The 19,912-nt window shown below is 64.3% G+C and overlaps 1 protein-coding gene across 3 annotated transcripts in view; it reads right to left on the reverse strand.

Moving 5' to 3' along the window:
* Positions 1-18,569, reverse strand: part of KCNQ2 (potassium voltage-gated channel subfamily Q member 2) — a 71,648-nt gene extending 53,079 nt beyond the window's left edge. For all 3 annotated transcript variants that reach the window (XM_077952188.1, XM_015148609.3, XM_015148613.3), the window contains exon 1: positions 18,083-18,569. In XM_077952188.1, coding sequence (XP_077808314.1) covers positions 18,083-18,378 — 296 coding nt within the window. In that variant the 5' untranslated portion in view covers positions 18,379-18,569. The remainder of the gene's footprint in view (positions 1-18,082) is intronic.
* Positions 18,570-19,912: the final 1,343 nt, after the last annotated feature.

Consider the following 19,912-nt stretch of genomic DNA (forward strand, 5'->3'; position numbering starts at 1 on the left):
ACCCACCAAGCTCTCCCAGAAACAGCCGACTGGGCAGAACCCGGTGCATGCGGGGACTGACTTTGAGGAACGGGCTCCTGAGCGTGTAGCGGGGGCTGCTGAGTCAGCGGGGCTGGCCAGAAGCACCAGCAAGAGCTGAAGCCGCCCTCTGAGTCCGAATTCCACAGGGCAGCAGGCGGGACACTCGGCACGACTTCCACGTTGCCGTCTTGAGAAAAATCTCCTTTCTTCTGGAAACCTCAGTTTCTGCTCTCAAGGCCTCAGCTGCTGGGACGAGCCCCCCCCATGGCGGAGAGTCACTAGCTTCACTTGAAGTCCGCTGAGCTAAGTGTTCCCACCAGAAAACACCTGCACAGCAGCATCGAGGCAGGTGCGTGGCCACCAGCCGGGCACTGTGGCACGGCTGAGTGGATGCGTAAAGTGGACATCACGGACCGGGAGAGGACACGGGCCTCAGCCAGGGGCCTGCAGCAGGAATGAGCTGACTCAGCGGTGCAGGCCCAGAACGCCCTGACTGGTGTCCAGGACAGTGGTGGGCAGAGCCAGGTCTCTCACCGGAAGCTCAGCTCCAGGGCAGGTCCAGGCCACACACCAGCCCAGGACCCCACCAGCCGGCCTGCAGCCACAGAGGGAGGCCCCACCGGGACCCACCTCGTGGGAACTGGGAGCCTCCACACAGGCCAGCGAGAACGCCTCAGCCCAGGACGACAGGCCAGCCGGAGCTCCAGCTGCAGGGGCAGAGGCGGGGGGGCAGGGGCCTCCAGGAAGCAGAGTCCCTGCAGGCTGAGGGGAGGGTCCAGGGCCACATGAGAAGCTCGAAGTGCAGCACCGCGTGTGGAGGCCGGGCGGGTCCAAGAGCCAGCGCCCGTCCCTCGCTGCACCCCTCCCCGCCACTCCCAAGACCACAACCCACAGCCTGGTCCTGCCCCGCCCAGGGGCCGTCCCGCAGCGGACGTCGGCACAGCAGCACCAGGAAGGCCCTGTGTCAGGCACCCCAGGAGACACCAGCTGCCCCCACAGGCTGGTCCTGCCCTATCCAGCTGCCATCCCACAGTGGACACGGGCACAGCAGCACCAGGAAGGCTCTGTGTCGGGCACCCCAGGAGACACCGACGGCCCCCACAGGCCCACAGCTTCCAGCTCGAAGGCACCGGCCGCGAGGCACCGTCACCAGGGGGCCTCGGCCCCGCCCACGTGTGTGACCCAGAAGCCTCCGCCCGGACCCCAAAGCTCCCAGCTCCAGGCAGGGGACGCGGGCAGCAGTGCCGAGGCCCAGGCAGACAAACCACACGCGAGGGACGTCCCATTTCCAAGCCGCGATTAATTTCCCGTGCTCGTTGGCCAAGTTCTTCAATTAACTGAGCCCTGGGAAAAGTGTGCAGACGTCTCGTGCGTCTCGTGCGCCTTCTGTGGGCGACTGTCTGCCTAACGGGGTTTTCTCTGGACTCTCAGCGCGTGGGAGCGGGGGAGGATGGGGGGGTCCCTGGCTTCCCAGTCAGGAGCCCGGAGGCTTGGGAGGCGGGAGGGGCACAGCGGGGACCAGAGGGCATCACACACCACAGGAGGGGCTCAGGGACCCAGTTCAGCCCAGCAGAGCCACGCACATAATCCGGTGGGCGGCTTCCCGAAGGAGGCACGTACGGGGGCTACAGGGCAGAGGGGTTGGCCACAAGGGGAGAAGGGAAGGGCATTCCCAGCAGAGGGCATGGGGAGGGGTGGGGAGGCCTGGAGAGAGAAGGGCAGGCGTATCCACGTCCCACGAGGATGAGGCTGCCCGGACTTGAGAACAGGGTGGGGTAGGGGCAAGGACAGCCCCACAGACTCGAATTCTGAGTCCTTGGTGCCACATCCAGGCAGGCAGCTCCTCGGGCTGCAAGGAACCTTCCCGTAAATTAAAAAAGAAGGAGGTCCAGATCCCGGGTGTTCGGGACCCGCTTCCTAAGGTGGCTCCGACCAGGCATCTCGGAGCATTCCAGAAACGCTGCAGACAAATGCACCCGGATGCGGCCGAGATCTGCGGCTCCTCCCAGCAGGCATGAACCGGGAGGAATAAAGCCAGAATTCAGGGAGATGAATCTCGCAGCCAGCCCCTCAGAAGGCTCCGGCTCCTTCCAGCTCAGCTTCCGCCCGTCTGCCCCCGCCTCGCCGGCCCGCAGACCCCGCACGGAGGAAGCCGCTGCCCCTCCCGCCGCAGCCCCGCTGAAAAGTGCAGGCAACAGTTCCGAGTTCTGTTTTTTAAGTTTTTGGAACAGATGGCACAGATGGCGCCGCCGGGGGCGGCCAGTGCAGGGGAGGCAGAGAGACGGACACATGAGAAGAGCTGCGGAGGAGGGAGGAGGCGGCATGGGGTGCGTCTGGGCCCGTCTGGGGGACACAAAGATCCCACTGCCTCGGCCATGGCTCCAGGCCCCGGGAGAGACCAGGGAAGAAACCTCCAAACTGATCGCTCCCGAATACGCTGGCCAGACATCTGGTCGGCTGAACTGTGAGGAAGACACAGGGGCCTCCAGGCCTCCGTCCACACACCGCGGTGTCCCCAAAACATCCACACTCATGTCCATCTTAGAGAACAGCTCACCGAGGCGGGTGAGGGCCTCTGTCTCTGAACCAGGGGAGAGGGCGGCCGGAGACCCCGATGGCATCCCCCAGGCCTCAGGAGAGGTGGCTCCCGGGAACGCTGGGACATACTCCCTGCCCATGTGGCCTCGGGGTCCGGGCACGGCAAGCGTCCAGATGTGGGACACTCCCTGAGGGCCAGCCGCCAGGGGCCTCCCAGGGCAGGGCCATCACCCCCTCAGAGCAAGGCCCACAGCGTGGGTACAGCCCCTCCCATGCTCAGCCGGGGAATACAGCCCACCACAGGGCACTCAGCTGGGGTCTCGCTGGCTCGGCAAGGGCTGCCCACCCCCTCCTGCCCAGGCAGTGGCCAAATCTGCAGGGAAAGAAAAAAGAGGTTTCTTACGGGAGGACGGGGGAGGATGAGGGGAGGACGGCAGGAGGACGACGGGAGGACAGTGGGAGGACCGAGCAGCTTCTCTGAAGCCCAGAATTACAACACAAAGGGTTTCTAGGCTAATTATGATAATGGGTTCAACTTCAGGAGCTTCCCTGGCAGCCGTTGCCAAGGAGACGAGGCAAGTAGCTGGTCCCCAGCCCCAGATTCGGGGAAAGAGTCAGGGTGGGGGCGGGGAGGACCCACAGAGCCCTGGCACCCACCACTGAGCAGAGGGCGTCAGCTGGGGCTCACCACATGTCCCTGATGCACAGCCCAGCCCCGTGCCCATCAGACAGCCCCAAATCACGAGAGGCCGTGGCAGGGATCAGGCACCCCGAATCCAGCCACAGCCTGAGCGTGGAGCAGGGGGGGTCCCCTCTTGGGAACGGGGATCCAAGAGCAAACAGGAGAAGCTGGGCAGGGAGGGGCCCGTGGGAGGGGCCAAAGGATCGCCAGGCCACAAAGGGTGCCCAGTTAAGGCCAGACCACAGTCCTGGGGCCTCCACCGCTGGTACCCACAGGCCATGAGATGCAAAAGCTCCTCTGCTCACGGGGGCCCCCACCTCCGGAGACTCCTCTGCTCACGGGACCCCCCACCTCCGGAGACTCCTCTGCTCACGGGGTCCCCCACCTCCGGAGACTCCTCTGCTCACGGGACCCCCCACCACCGGAGACTCCTCTGCTTCTGGGTTCCCCCACCTCCAGAGACTCCTCTGCTCACGGGGCCCCCCACCTCCGGAGACTCCTCTGCTCATGGGACCCCCCACCTCCGGAGACTCCTCTGCTTCTGGGACCCCCCACCTCCGGAGACTCCTCTGCTTCTGGGACCCCCCACCTCCGGAGACTCCTCTGCTTCTGGGTTCCCCCACCTCCGGAGACTCCTCTGCTCACGGGACCCCCCACCTCCGGAGGCTCCTCTGCTTCCGGGTCTCCCCACCTCCAGAGACTCCTCTGCTTCCGGGTCCCCCCACCTCCGGAGACTCCTCTGCTCATGGGACCCCCCACCTCCAGAGACTCCTCTGCTCACGGGACCCCCCACCTCCGGAGACTCCTCTGCTCACGGGACCCCCCACCTCCGGAGACTCCTCTGCTCACGGGGCCCCCCACCTCCGGAGACTCCTCTGCTTCTGGGTTCCCCCACCTCCGGAGACTCCTCTGCTCACGGGACCCCCCACCTCCGGAGGCTCCTCTGCTTCCGGGTCTCCCCACCTCCAGAGACTCCTCTGCTTCCGGGTCCCCCCACCTCCGGAGACTCCTCTGCTCACGGGACCCCCCACCTCCGGAGACTCCTCTGCTCACGGGACCCCCCACCTCCGGAGACTCCTCTGCTCACGGGACCCCCCACCTCCGGAGACTCCTCTGCTCACGGGGCCCCCCACCTCTGAAGACTCCTCTGCTCACGGGACCCCCCACCTCCGGAGACTCCTCTGCTCATGGGGCCCCCCACCTCCGGAGACTCCTCTGCTTCTGGGTTCCCCCACCTCCGGAGACTCCTCTGCTCACAGGACCCCCCACCTCCGGAGACTCCTCTGCTTCCGGGTCTCCCCCGCCTTCCTTCCCCAGTCTGGTTGAAGGGGATATTTCTTTTCTGGGAAAGCATGACACAGATGCCACCACCCCGCTCCTCACTCACTTCACACACTCGGGGAAGAAGACTCAGCGCGGGAGGGGTCAGGGCCCCCCGAGGCCAGTCCCACAGCCAGCCCCCTCACTCTGTGACCCTGGATCCTCCGGTCAGGACCCTGCCCCAGCGGCTGACTCCGAGGTGGCTGGGGCTGTTCATCTCATCTTGCGTATTCAGTTAAATGAAAACGGAACACGTGGACGGGCGGGCAGGAGGGAAGGCGCTGCCGCCTCGCTGCCACCCTCAGCCCCTGCCTCAGACAGAGCTGCGGTTGGGTCAGGAGGGGCCCCTGACATCAAGACCCCACTCCCAGCCCCACGGGCTAAGCTTCTCAGCACACCCACGACCTGCCAGGAGGGAAGCAGCCCTACAGTAAGGAAGACGCTCACGTGCCCATTTCACAGACGGGAAAACAGAGGCTCTAAGGAGACTCTCAGAGGCCCATGTGCGGACTGGCTGGAGCAGGCTGGCTGCACAGCCCCCACCATGCACCCCTCTCCCACTGCAGGGGGTCCTGGGGCATCCCATGCGGCCTCCTTCAGAAATTCCCTGTCCAGAATAGGGCTGGGAGCCCAGCAGGGCCCCGGGGGCGAGTAGGAAGCCGGCGTGAGGCCGGAGCAGGCACCAGGTCCAGGACTGCTCGAGCCTCCCTGGGGGCCCCGCTCGTCTCGTCCATTAGGCGGCCGCTGCGCTGCAACCTGGAATCTAATTTCACCGTCTAATGAACTGCTCTGTTTCCAGGACGCACAACACCTCCCACCTCGGAAGTGACGGGCGCGGGCGCTGCTGACAGAGTCCAGGCGTGAACCAGGCGTGAACCAAGCGTGATGGATGGCCACAGACCGCCAGGGCTGGAGGGGACACAGGCCACACTCCTGCAGAGCTGCACATGGAGACCTCTCGCCTCATGCTGGGCACCACGTGGCTTCCACCTGCCAGGCCGGGGTCCACCCTCATTCGGAGCTTCTGGCAGCACCCACCTGAGCCAAGGCCATGGGGCAGGGATGGGAGGTGGTCCAGGTGGGACCGAGCCTCCCAAACACTGAGTGCTCAACTGGACCCTGACAGGCCACAGGTCAGGAAGTCTCAGGCCCTCAGAAGGCCCAGCTGCTGGCCTGGTGCTCACGGCCTCCAAACGGCCTGGGCCTGCCTGTGCCCACCTGGCACCTACAGCCCTCCTTCCAACACCCCGGGCAGGAGGCACTCTCAGGGGGGCTCTCGATGCCCCCACTCACCATGGCCCCAGGATAGCCACTTCCCTCAGCCAGCTGTGGCTCCCTCGGGAACGGGAGCGGAGGAGCTGGAGGCGGGGTCCTGCCCACCTCCCGCAGCAGACGCCCAAGGCTTACAGGGACCCCCAGCCCCCCAAAGAGCACCACCCCCAGCCCCCAGCACTGCTGCAGCAACCACAGGTCCTTCCAGGGCCTTCGCCCCGGCCCAGAAAGAGGGGGCGTCCACCGTGCACCCCAGGGGCTCTCGGAGCTGCAGCTGTGGGCAGACTCCCAGGCCCTGGCAGGAAACCCGCTGGCTCAGCACGCAGTGAAATCAGCTCCCCGGGCACTGCCTCGTGACTTAGCAGCACCTGCTCACGGTCCCTGGAGACAGAAGCTCCACAGGGCTCATTTGTTCTCCATTAGTCACCTGTCCCACCCAGACCACAGATGCTGGACAGAGACCCGGTAGGTGTACCAAGAGGCTGGCCAAAGTGCCCAGCCCAGCCCCACGCAGAGGTCCTGGCCCTCCCTCCTGGACCCTGCAACGCCCGTCCCCCGACCTCCCTGGGCTTGCAGCCCCTGGCCTGGGGTCCCCGGACTGTGCTCTGCCTCCCAGCATGCCCCGGCCGCCCACTCTGCACTGCCCCATTCCAACCCACGGAGCCCGCAGAGAAGCGTCCCTGTACCAGCCACTTCGATCCCAGAAGCAGGCAGAGAAGCTGGGTGGGAATGGCGGCTGGCATAGGCGAGCCCCAAGCCCTGAGGACAGACCCCGCCCTGGCCTGGCCCTCGAGGCCTCTGCCGTCCCTCATGGTGGACCCCATGCAACCCATCCACCCTGCTCCCGTCCTGCCCTCAGCAAGCGCCCTCCCTGCCTCAGGGCCTTTGCACGTGCGCTTCCTACTGCCTGGAATCCTCTCCTCCCCACAGGTCCCCGGGCCGCCCCTCATCCCCCAGGCTTCAATCTCAGGTCACTTTCTCTGAGGTCCCCGGGCCGCCCCCTCATCCCCCAGGCTTCAATCTCAGGTCACTTTCTCTGAGGTCCCCGGGCCGCCCCCTCATCCCCCAGGCTTCAATCTCAGGCCACTTTCTCTGACAGGCTGCCTGACCCTCCCTTCCCTGGGCAGCCCCAACTCTCTCTGGTGTATTCTCTCTAGGGCCCTAAGCCCAACCAAGCACTGTCCCCCCAGGGCGGGGTCTGCTCGCCCTCCCAGAGGCAGCACCCCCACATCCTCTGCTCACAGTGGCCCCAAGTGCCCAGCCCAGAACCTGCACAGAGGGTCACCCCACATCCAGGCAGGTCCCCGAGACAGCCACGCCTAACCCCCTCCGAAGCAGGCCAATGCCCTCAGCTGGTTCACAGCCTACAGCTCCAGCCCCTGGCCTCCTACAAACTTCCTAGTGAGTGCTCTCTCTTGTCCTCCACTTGCACACCTCTGGTGACGGAGGGCTCACCCCACAGAAGGAACCTCGTTCTAACACAAGCCCCTCCTGGGCTAGCCTGGGTCCTCCCTCTCCCCTCACCAGCCTTCCTGGCCAGGGTGGCCTCATCACCTAATCACATTCAGGCAGACCCGGGGCCTGCAGGACGGCCTTGGATGGGACACATGTGGATTCCCCAAGCCTCAAGTGGACACGTCCCCAGAACAGCTGTGGTGTCAACATCCATGCAGGGACACCGCACAACACGGGGACTCTGTTGTTACCCGTGACCACAGGCAGCTGGACAGGCACTGCAGTGGCCCCAGGTCAGAGACAGGCTGACCACCTGGCATGTGAGACTCATCTTGCCCTGAGAAGTGCAGACAGTATGCCGCTAACACTGCAGAGGGACGGGGACGCCTGAATCCTATTCTGTTCAGAAACGCACAGGTGGGCACAGACAGCTGGAAAGAAATCAGAAAAAGCAAATGTCCTTCCCTGTTTTCCACACTTTCCCAATCTCCTGCGGTGAATGTGCTTATTTTGTAATCAGAAGAAAATAAGCCACGATCAAACGTTTCTTTAAGAAACGAGGGTGGCCGGGCGCAGTGGCTCACGCCTGTAATCTCAGCACTTTGGGAGGCCGAGGTGGGCGGATCACGAGGTCAGGAGATCGAGACCATCCTGGCTAACCCAGTGAAACCCCGTCTCTACTAAAAGTACAAAAAATTAACTGGTCGTGGTGGTGGGCGCCTGGAGTCCCAGCTACTCAGGAGGCTGAGGCAGGAGAATGGCGTCAACCTGGGAGGCAGAGCTTGCAGTGAGCCGAGATCGCACCACTGCACTCCAGCCTGGGGGACAGAGTGAGACTCCGTCTCAAAAAAAAAAAAAGAAAAGAAACAAGGGCGGCAGGGGCCGCCAGACCCCCTTGCCCTGACAGACGCAGCCCTGTCCACCCGCCACTCAGGCCAAGGCCCCCCTACTTTCTTCACGTGATCTTAACTCAGCTCTTGGCTAATTAAACGGCACCCATGGGAAGGGATGGTCTCGGATAAGCTGGCTCAGTGTTAATTGTAAAGCGGAGAAGCTGGCCGTGTACCTTGCCCCAGCAGCTACCCCCGATCATTCCTTGGGCAGGCACCTCCCAAACACCAGCCCCTTTCCCAAAGCTGCTCAGAGGCGAGCCAAGCCCCTGACTCTATGGCCTGGGCAGATGCCAACCAAGAATGAGTCACACAAAGGGACCCTCTGGCCCACGAGGAGACACAACTGCAGCTCCTGGTCAGGACCACGGCCAGCACCCGGGGGCCGGCCTCCTCCACCATCCCCAAGAGTGGCCCCAGCGCCTAGCCAGGTAGGAGGGCAGAGGTATCACCTACCCGGGGAAGCAGGGAGGAGGCGGCACCTACCCCAGGGAGCAGGGAGGGGGTGGCGCCTACCCCAGGCAGTAGGGAAGAGCCGGCACCTACCCCAGGGAACACAGAGGAGGGGGCACCTACCCCAGGTAGCAGGGAGGAGGCAGCACCTACCCCAGTCAGTAGGGAGGAGGCAGCACCTACCCCAGGGAACAGGGCATCTGCCCCCCCACATCAACTACCTGAGCAGCAGGCAGCCAGGAGTGGGGCCCCAGAGCCTCCTTTCCCTGCACACACCTTCTGTCTCCAGCCTGGACGGGTTTCCACAAAAATGTAACTTTTCAATGACAGGAAAAGTGAGCGTTAAACTTCTCTGCATATCTGGTCCTTCGGGATGAGAACATTTTTACAGCCACCAGGCAGCTTCTAGGAATTCATCCTGCAGACCTGCACCTTGTGTGAAGATGTGCACGGAGCCCCACGCGGCACCGTTTGCAGCGGCAAAGTCCTTGCACCTGCTTCAAGGTCCATCAGTGCGAACTGGTCAGAGAAGTCGTGAGCACCCGATGGACCTAGAGGGGGACAAGCAGGGAGAGGGGGCCACACGCACAAGGCAGGACACGGAGTGACTCCACACATGTGAAAAGAAATGAGTGAACACACACAGACACATACGTGCCGTACCGCGGCCCGCATGCAGAGAACAGGTCCAGGAGAGGGGCCATGGCTGACCCAGTGAGGAGACAGGGCAGCACGGAGGGGGCAAATCATTCGGGCTGGACGTCATTTTATATATTCCAGGGTTTCCGTGGGTGTCTCTTCTGAGTGTGTGTGTGTGTCATGTGAATTTGACCAATTCTGGAAGAACGGGTAAGAAGGGGGTCATCTCCCAGCTACTCAGGAGGTCAAGGCAAGAGGGTCGCTCAAGCCAGGAGCTCCAGGCTGCAGTGAGCTACAATCACACCACTGCACTCAGCCTGGGCCACAGAGCGAGACCCCTACTCTTAAAATAAAGAACAGAATACAGACATCAGGCCCTGCCTGGCCCTACCTGGTCTATAAAGGGGACTCCAGTCTGCCTCCTGCTCTGTCCTGGGGTGACGCTACCCAATATCCCTGCTTCCCTGACCGCTCTCCTCCAGGAGAAGGAAGCCCAGTCGGCCGAGTGTTGCTGCTGCTTCCCTGGGGCTCAGCCTCCACGACAGACAAACTTTAAAGTCCCACACACGTGCCCTCTGCACCCTAAGTCCCAGTGTAGAGCCCTACACCACACACAGAGGCAGAGACACATTAACCAGGCGCCCACGGCCTCCCGCCCACAGCCCTCGGGGCAGGCATCCCAGCCTCTCACCCCTGCCCGAGGCTTCTCCCCACCTCCTCCCAGGACAGGGAGTCAGGGAGAAACTGGCCCTTTGCTCCCACTCACGCTTCCCACGTGTTTTCCAAGACTAAACGGAAAAGCAGAAGCTCGAAAGGTCTCAGGTTTTCAGCTGAGGTCAAGGGTAAGTGCTCCGTGGGGAGGAACAGAACTGAGAAGACCTGGAGGACGAGACGGGGGCAGGCAGAGGCAGCAGCTGCCTCCATGCCACAGATACGGAGGAAGAATCCAGAAGGAGGCTCCTTGCAGGCCGGGCAGCCTGGAGCCCAGCCCCGCCACACTCCCCGGAGCTGCCCGTCCGCCCCCACTGAGATGATTCAGAGACGGGAGACTCCGAGGTCCAGCCGACTCCGGCCGGACTCCCTGCAGCCGCCACTGCTCTCCTGAGCGTCCACAAAGCCACTCCCAGGAATCCAAAAAAATTAAAGACTTAATTGTATTCAAGCTGGGCAGGCAGCAGAGCCTGAGGACAGTTCCCGAGCACGTCTGGAAAACATCCTCATCCTCAAAGCAAGGCGGCCACTGTCTGAAAACTGCCACTTCCTCTTCGAGAGGCCACCCAGCAGCCCCTGTCTGGGGCCAGCACAAGCAGCTGGCACTGCGCTGGGAGCTCTGGGCAGCTGGTGGCCAGGGAGGAGCCTTCTCCGACGCCAGCCTCTCCACCGAGCTGACATCTCCTGCAGGTGCCCCGAGGCCTCGGGCAGGTACCTTAGCCTCACCCACCCCAGCCCCTCACCTGACACAGGGTCTGTGGTTTACATGACGGAAGGGACAGGAAGCTCTGTGGAGAGCTCACATCGCCCCATCCTCCACCACACATCATCCTGGGGACCCACATGCAACACCCCTATGCACGGCAGCCTGCACCCCAGAGCTATGAGCCCCTTTCAAGACTGAAGCCCCCACCGGGGCCACCGAACCCCACGGGGAGCACAGCACAGGCCCACTGCTAACAGGAAGAAGCACCTGTACTCTGGCTCCCCGACGCTGGAACAGGGCCCTGGCCCTGCACCCCACACACCAGCTCCCCTCTCCGCAGGAAAGGGCTCCCAGAATCCAGCCACTCGGTGTGTGGGCGCAGGAGCCCTCCTGACTTAGAAACAAGTGGCACATGGATCAGCATTCACACTTGCCAGCCAATCACCCACAGCCCCGTGCAGACTCTCCCCAGTGGGACTGAGGGGGCTCTCCCGCCCTTCGCAGGGGTGTCTCCCCCACGCGCCCCCAGTCCCATCCTCTCCACGGCTCCAGATGCTCACAACCCCAGAACACTCAATGGGACAACTCCGAGCGGGCTACAGAGAAAGAAAAGGCACACAAGCTCACCAAGGGCACTCCACTTCAGAAGTGCCTCCCTCTCCTGGGAATGTCGACCCTGAAGCTCTCACTGGGAAACCTCTGGCCTGGCCCCCGGGAAGCAACAGGCATGGGTTTGGGGCTGAGGCCGTCCAGCAGCTCTGTGGCCTGCCAGACCTCAGAGCACTCCCGTCAGGGGCGACAAGAGCCAGAGAGCTCTTCAGCCCCATGTCCTCCTGGATGAATTAAAAGCACGACCCATCCTAGCTTCAGACAACAAAAAGTCTAACCCTCCATTTCCCAAACTCCAGACCAACCCATTTGCTAAGCAGCGTCCTGAGTCACTCCCTCCTCCAGCTCTGTGGGTACGGCTTTCTCAGGCTGCAGGGAAACAGACAGGCTTCTCAGGGCCCACCCGCCTTGCGCTGGCCGCCTCCAGCACGCCGCCCTCACCCATAGCCATCAAGGACAGAGCCTCGTCCTGCAGGGCCCGCCGCTCTATCACCCGCTGCGGAGGCCAGCGGTCGGCAGGGCCCTGCCACTCAGAGCCCACCAGGGAGGCAGGAACCAGAACCCACTCCGAAATCAACAGAGAAAGCTCGGCAAACAGGCCGGTGAGCGTAGGGGTCGCACGCAGGGGCCAGCGGGAGCCATTTCCAGAGAGTTCCTCAGGGATAAGCTCAGATCTGCAGACCCCTCCTCCTTCGACCTTGGACCTGTTAGCCAGGTCGAAGAGGTGCTGCCCACCCTATGCAGGACGCGCTTCCTCCTCTGAGCATGTACAGGGCCTCCCCTCAACAAAGGCGCCGTTTTGAGACTCCCAGAGCTGTCAGCCAACGGTTGTCGGAAGGCAGAGCTGAGCTCCAGCCCTGCACAGGGCATCCCCGTTCCGGACACAGCTGTTTCGGCTCGCCGCTCCGTGCTAAAGGCGGCGGCATTGCCGGGCCCGTGTCGGCGCTGAGGCATCCCGGCGGGTTCTCTGGTGCGGTCTGCGTGGACACTTGACGCTTGCACTGCAGCTCTTTCACGGCTTCCGGGGTTCACTGGAAAAACCTACCCACAGTGGTTTTTCAAGCCAAAGATCATTCCTGTCCTCCAAGCCTCAACCCTCAGGATGCTGGGAACATGCCGGAAGCCACAAACAGGAAGACAAACCCCCAAACACCCGGCACACACAGGGCAGGCAGCCTTCGTTCCGGGGAAACAGCCGGCCAGCCCCACACGACAAACAGGCAGGCTTCCGACGCTCGAGCCTGGGCCTCGCGCTCCAACCCACAACCTCGCCCTCAACAGCGGCGCAGGCCTCTCTGTCACGGCCCAGCCGCTGACCAGTGGGGCTGAGAATCGGCTGGAGGGGTGGATGGCAGAGCGACGCCGTCCCCGCTCCTGGCCTCCACGCTTCGTCTGGGGTGAGGCCTTCTGTTCTGCTGAAGGCGCCTCACGGTCACGGCGATGACGGCTACGAGCTCGGTGAACGTCGCAGGCATCAGGCGTCGTGGGGAGTGACTCACGCGTCGAATCCCGGCGGCAACCACGACAGACGCAGAATGGTTATCCCCACCATGCAGACAAGGAAACTTGGGTCTAGGATCCCAACGCTGGCCAGTCTCAGCACAGGACCCAGCCAGAGCCCCAGCCCTGCCCTCCCCGAGTCTCACACCCCACAGGTCATGCAGGGCCTTCGGAACCGTCTTCACAGGTCACAGCTGCACAGGAGCACGTCTCACGTGGGCAGAGGCCCAGAGGGGAGCGGGGCTGCACAGTGGACAGCACACACACCAGCAGTTTCCCGTCTCAGAGCTGCCCGGCATGCACACTGGAAAACAAGGTGACCCCCGGCGAGGTAACGCTCTGTCTGCGATAATGAGATGTTGGACACAAGGCCAACGTCTCTCCCGAGGGACATTGTGGGCATCACCCCACCATCCTTGCCCCCCCATCCTCCCAAAACGGGCACACTGCTCTCGCCTGAGCCTTTAACAGGACACGGCCTGGCCGCTGGCCCCAGCCTCCCGTCCAACCTCAAGTGGACACTCGGAGGTCCCAGGGCACAGGCTGCCCCTCCCCAGCCTCTAGGCAAGGCAGCTCGGCCATCCCATATCCCTTCTCGCCAGATTCAAGGCCCCCACAGGTCCCCCTTGGTCCTCCAGACCTGCCCATTTTCCTAGAAGGGAACTCACTCTGCATAGCAGATTCATCTCCCCACACTGGAAGCAGCTTCAGGCGGAGGCCAGCCCAGCTCCTCTACCGCTGCGAATGTCACTCCTACAGCGCTTGGGCCAGCCTGGCTCTTCTGTGACTTCGGAACGTCATTCCTATGGGGCCGAGGTTGGCCCAGCCCCGGTGCAGCTATGGAGGCTACGGAATGTCACTCCTACAGGCAGAGGCTGGCCCCATGCTCTTGCGAGCAGCTACAGGACGGACTTGCTGAGTGTGCACACGGGGGCACGGACGTGTCAGGAGCACAGGGACTGGCGGAGATCCACAGACTCATTCGTTTATCAGCTAAAACAAACTGGGAAAACCACTGTGTTAAGCCACTCTCCACCACTGGACTCACCCTGTGCCCTGAGAAGTGACCACAGCTCTGAACACTCCAGGATTTAAGCGTTTTCCAAACTGGAGACAGGACTCCCACGTGGTCAGCATCCTGGGGGTCGAGAATCCTTAGCGCCCAGCAGTGCCCACATCCAGAGCACCGGCGCCTCTGGAGCGACCGCGTCTCTGCAGAGATTGGCTGGCAGCGATTTCTAATAAAACGGATTTCCTCTGCTCTAACTGTGGAAGGATCAGGAGGAGCGTTCCTGCTTACCCGTTAGCTCCCATCCTCTCGCAGACACAGAATGTGCAGAGACTGACTCCACCTCCACTGTGTAACGAGGCAGCGTTGTGTACAACGTCTTACCACTCGAGTAATCTCACTTTAAATTATTTGGTGAGGGACAGAATCCTGCGAGGAGGCCCAAGACCTCCCGAGGGGCCCAGGAACCAGAGAAGTCCAGGTTTCCCCAGAAACCACAACTCTCCAAGGCTTTTTCACCTTTTGGGAAATTTCCATAAGATTTCCTACCCAGGAGGCTGTTGGAAGAAGCAGAATGTGGCCGTTCAAACGCTCAAGTCTCTTTCTTGGCACACAATGCTCCGTCAGCAAAGACCGGACCCTGGTCCTGCCAGGGCCCCGCTCTGTGTTGGGTAAAGCCCAGGCCTGCACTCACCCCTCAAAGCAGCCTGACCAAGAAGAAGGTGCCGGGCGCCTGCTCACCCCAGCCAGCCCTTCGAGGGCTCACACCAGCCTCTGAGCTGAACGCGGGGGTGGGAGAGGGGCCCGGGCAGCCTGTGCTCAGCACCATCCGAGTTATCCAGGACTGTGAGGGGACACGCCTGGGCCCCGGCACAAGGGGACTTGAACATAGGCCCTCCAGCCCCGGGCCCCTCTCTGCAGTGAGATGGGAGACAGCACCTGGTCAAGCAGCCCAGGGCCATAGGCCCCTGCAACCCTGGACCCCATCTGAGGCCTGGCCCAAAAGCCAAGATGGCACAGTGAGCCCCACGGACAGGCCCTCCCTGGTGCCAGAGTTCCCATCTGGCCTATTTTAAACACAGCTTCACCCTGGCCATTCAACGTGGCTGGGCTGCTGGCAAGCTCAAGCAATCTGCACCCTCAGCTCTCATCTCAGGCTGGGACCCCTCCTTTCAGTTAAGCAGGATGACTCTGGAGCTCACTCAACCTTCCTCTGCCTCAGTTTCCCCATCCACAGGGACGGGGCTGAGTGACCCTCTAGTAGGCTGTAACTGAGGCCCACACCCAGTGAGAACAGAGTGGACACGCCCAGTGACCCACGTGGGGATCCTGGACGAGGAGATTCAAGTCCATGGTGCAGCCGTGCCTGGCTCCATCCTGTGCACAGATGGGCAGCAGGAGAGAGGCTGGAGCTGGGGATTCAGGCTCCAAAGGGCACCCCTATGGTGCTCTGGCCCAGAGTCCCCTACGGCAGCCCCAGGCACATCATCTGCTGAGTTTGGGCCATTTCTGCAGGTCACACTCCCTTTGGGAGGGTCTGGGAGAGGTGGGCCGGCACGCCGCCCCCACCAGGCAGAGAGCAGGTCTGACTCAGGGAGGCCCTGTCTCCGGAACCTCTGGGAACGCACCAGGCAGCGCGAGAGCGGAGGCCGCAGCTCCACACAGAGGAGCAACGGTGGAGAAAGCCCCTCTCTAACTCGGTGCTGACGTCTCCGCCTCCCCAGGGCCGGGGCAGCGGGGGCCTGGCCTGATGCCTACCAAGCCCTGGGGCCATAGGGCAGCAGCCCTCTCTACCCCAGACAGCGGCCACCCCAGGTCCAGTGGGGATGCCGAGAGAGGTTCTCACAACTTGACCTCTCTGAAGCCAGACGCTGGGGGCAACAGGCAAAAGGGAGGTGGGCCTGGGGACCTGTGTCCAGCCACAGCTGGGTGCGGCAGCACAGGGAGCCCTGGCCTTCCCCCTACTCCCGGCTGCCCCAGGCCCAACTCAGCTCCATCTCCGTTTAGCTGATGAACAAACAGACCAAATGATGCCTAATGCACAACCCGGCCAGTCCATGCCGGGCCAGGCAGGGGACACGGGGCCATCGGGCCTCCCAAGCCGGGGTGGAGGCTGTACCCCAAGGATGGGCTGGGCCATGGGGACAGCAGAGAACTCCACACCTGGGGGCTGGGTGGTGAGTTGCACCCCTTTCACAGAGGGCACTGGGCCGGCCTGGTAGAGTGGGATGCCCCCCAGCAGCGGGGCTCACAAAGCCCTTGAGTGAGAAGCAGCTGTGCTGATGTTACCCACAGAAAACTGAGGTTTGCAGAGGTTCTGAGACCAGCCCCCAGTGTCCAACCCGGGGCAGGATCAGAGACCCTGCTCTCCAGCCCTGACCCTCAGAAAAAATCCCCCTGCCAAAGGGACTGCCTCCCTGAGGCCAAGCCACCCCTGCCCACAGCAAAGGAGCTGAGGAGAGGCCTAGTGCAGGCTGGAGGGCGGGGCTGTTCGGAGGTTGAGGGGCTCGCCTGAAGCCCCCACAAGCTGCTGCTCTGTAGACTCAGGGTCGTCAGGAGGAGACGGCGCAGACCCCACATGTGCAAGCGCTCCCCATGCTTCACCCCAGTTCTGGACTGCCACTCTCAGGAGGCAGAGACAGGAAGGAGGAACGGAGGGGCTGACCCACACAGGCCCAGGCAGGGGGCGGCCAGCGGAGAGCTGTGGACCCAACGGGAAACCTCAGGAATAGCCAGGCTGGGCCCTTGGATCATGGGCTCAAAGCAGAACAAACCCCGGGCAGCACCGTGGGTCAAACGCAGAGTGGGGCTCCGGCCACTGAGGCCGTCGGGGCAGGAGGGCTGTGGGGTGGGTTCTGTCCTGTCCTCGTCCCAGGAGTCACCTTGGGCTGAGACCTGGCTGACCAGTACCGGCCCTCCAAGAGCCCCTTTGGTTCCCAGCCAGGTGGGGGCCATAAGGAGAGGCCGTTCCTGAGACATAGAGGCTCATCCGAGGATTCGGGCATGGACCCTGGACTGGAAAGGCCAGACTCACCTCCTGGGGGCGGCAGGACCTCCAGGACCCAGAAGGTTGGAGAAGCCTCTGCTTGGGGAGTCCCAGGCTGGGTGCCCAGGGGCCCTCCACGGAGACACCCTCCCTGCAAGCGGCCTGGCATTTCCCTCTGAGATCTTCTCCCTACCCCAGAACCCTCCCATATCACAGCCCACGGAGGGTCTGCTGAGGGCACACTCAAGGCCACACACACGCTGGGGCACACACCCCTCTCGGCCCAGGTGGGCGCCCGGCCAGCTTGTGGCGAGTCTGCCCCTCAGTCCCATCCCAAAATGCCTCTCACACAAAATGGCCGGTCCCGGAGCTCGGCGGGTCCCTTGTTCGGCTGGGATGGGAGAGCAAGCGCCCTGGCGCGGGGAGGCTGTGCACACCCGCCGCACAGGCCGCACGCGCAGCGGGCCGTGCACAGTCCACACGCGAACACTCAGGTGCACACGGACGCAGGCTTCGGCCGCCCCCGCCAGCCCTGCCCCAGGAGGCAGCCGTGCCCTGAGCCTCGCCCGGGGAGAGGGGACAGCCCCTTCCAGGCCCAGGGCTGGGGGTCCCGGGTCTGCCGCAGCCCCTTCCCCGGGCCTCGCTCTGCCAAGGAGGGGTCCTGAGCCCGGGATGTGCACGGGGGCGGCCGGCGGCGGCAGAGATGGGTCAGCGCCGCGCTGAGCGCCGGAGCCGAGGGGGGTTCGCGGGTCCAGGGAGGGGCGTCGGCGCCGAGGCGGCAGGACAGACAGCTGCGCTCCGCCCGGCTGGGGTGGGGGTCATGGGAGGGCCCCTCCCGCATCTCAGGAACCCAAAAGCTCGCCCCAGGCTGAGGGACAGCGGCTCGGGAGGATGGCGAAGGGCAGGCCAAACCCTCCCCCGCCGCCCCCGCTTGGTCGGGCGGCCCCAGCCCCGCGGGTCCCCGAGAGTCCCGGAGAGTCCAGACCCAGCGCTGCCGCCCTCCCTCCCCGGCCGGCCCTTTGTTCGGCGCAGCGGCCGCGGGGAGGGGCCTGCCAGGCTGAGGAGGGGGCTGGGGCGGCCGCACGTCTCCGTCCTGCGGGCCCGGAGCCCCCACCCGGCCCCGGCCCCGATCCCGGAATCCTTCCTGCCCGCGCGCTGCACAATCGCTCTCCGGTCTCGGCCCCGGACCCAGACCCAGGCGCAGGGAGCCAAACCCGCCGCAGCCAGCCCGGCCGGGGTCGCCACGGGGGTCGCCACGGGGGTCGCCACGGGGGCGCCGCCGGCCACTCACACGTAGGCGTGGTAGATGAACGCCCAGCCGCGCGGCCGCTCCAGCACGTTGTAGAGGAAATTCTGCAGCTTGCGGTAGAAGGCGTTGCGCTTGGGGGGCTTCCCGGCGCCCGCGCCGCCCGCGCGAGGTTTGCTGAGGATGCTGCCGCGCTTGGGGGCCTCGGAGCCGGCGATCAGCAGAGCCCCGTCCCGGGTGGAGTCGGGCGCGCCGGGGTCCAGCCCCACGAAGCCCACCTTCAGCTTCTTCTCCCCGCTCGGGCCGGGGTACACGCCGCCGTTGCGCGACTTCTGCACCATGGTGCCGGGCGGAGGCGCCCCGGGTCGGGCGCAGGCTCAGCGGGGGCGGTGCGCGGGGGGCGGCGCGGGCCCCAGCCCAGGCCCCCGGGCCGGGAGCCGCATGGCCGAGGCGGCGGTTCCGCGCTCCTGACGGGCTTGGGCCGCGCGCGGAGACGCTGCGGCCACCTCGCTCCGCGCGCACCTCCGCGCCTGGCCCGCGGCCGCGCCGGCTCCGCCCGCCGCCTCGCCCCGCCCGGCGTTAACCCCCGCGACGCCAGTCGGAGGAGGGGAGGGGAGGAGAGGAGAGGGGAGGAGGGGGGAGGGGAGGAGAGGGGAGGGGAGGGGAGAGGGGGGGAGGGGAGGAGACGGGAGGAGAGGGAAGGGGAGGAGAGGGGAGGGGAGGGATAGGGGAAGGGGAGGGGGGAGACAGGAGGGGAGGGAGAGGAGAGGGGGAGGAGGAGAAGAGACGGGGAGAGGGGAGCGAAGCGGGGAGAGGGAAGGGGAGGGGGAGGTGAGGGGGGAGAGGGGAGACAGGAGGGGAGGGGGAGGGGAGGGGGAGAGGAGGGGAAGAGAGGGTGGGGGAGAGGAGGGGGAGGGCTGGGGAAAATGGGAGGGGAGGGTAAGAGGGGAGACAGGAGGGGAGCGGGAGGCGAGGGGAGGCGGAGGCGGAAGGGGCCAAGGCCCGCAGGACCAGACCTCTGGGCTGAGCCTGCCCGTTCCCCCGGACCATGTGCACACTGACCCTGCAGTCACCTTTGAGTCAGGCGGTACTAACCAAGCGGACTTGCCTGGTGGCCCCGTCGCTCCCTGGGGTCCCAGAGCAGTGCAGAGCCACCTGAGCAGGACTGGAGTCCTCTCAGCTGGGCCCTGGAAGTGGACACCTCCGGGAAGGGGTGGGGGTACGGGCCCTCCCCAAGACTCTGTTGGGGCTCGGCCCATGGTGACCTCATGCTCTTGGTGTCAGGGTTGCCAGGCAGTAGGACCCCCTAGACCCCAGGGTGTGTGCAGGGAGGGTCTGTGGAGGCTGGAGGTGCCCTGCAAGGAAAACAGCCCAGGGGAAAGGGCCCGCAGGCAAGAAGAGGAGAAAGGGCCATCTGAGTTGGGATGGGAGAGTCACTCCTAGAGGGCCTTGAACCCCCCACGGGGCCTAGACTTCACTCTGCAGACTCCAGAAGGGGCCTGTGGCAGGGGCAGGGATTGGAGGGTGGCCCCAGGGCAGCAGAGAGGCCAGCGGGAAGCCCAGTGCCACCCCTCAGGACAAAGGAGGCAGATCTGTGCCTCCTGGACACAAATGGGACAGTGTTTCCTTGGGGGCAGGTGGGCAGAGGTGGCCTCCCCACTGCTGGGGGCCATGCGTCCTGGGAGGGGTCCCTCTGGAGCTGCTACTGGGAGACCAAGGGACCCCTGAGGCTCAGTGCTGCCCACCCCCCGAGGTGCCCCGCCACCGGGCCCTCCTCTGCACACCCAGGAGGGGTGTGATCTTTGAGTGCATCTCTGACTACATCCAGCCTATTCGCGCGTTTGCCTGGCACCATGGATTCTACCTAGAGGCGGC

The sequence above is a fragment of the Macaca mulatta genome, chromosome 10 (assembly GCF_049350105.2).
Source record: "Macaca mulatta isolate MMU2019108-1 chromosome 10, T2T-MMU8v2.0, whole genome shotgun sequence".
Taxonomy (NCBI): Eukaryota; Metazoa; Chordata; class Mammalia; order Primates; family Cercopithecidae; genus Macaca; species Macaca mulatta.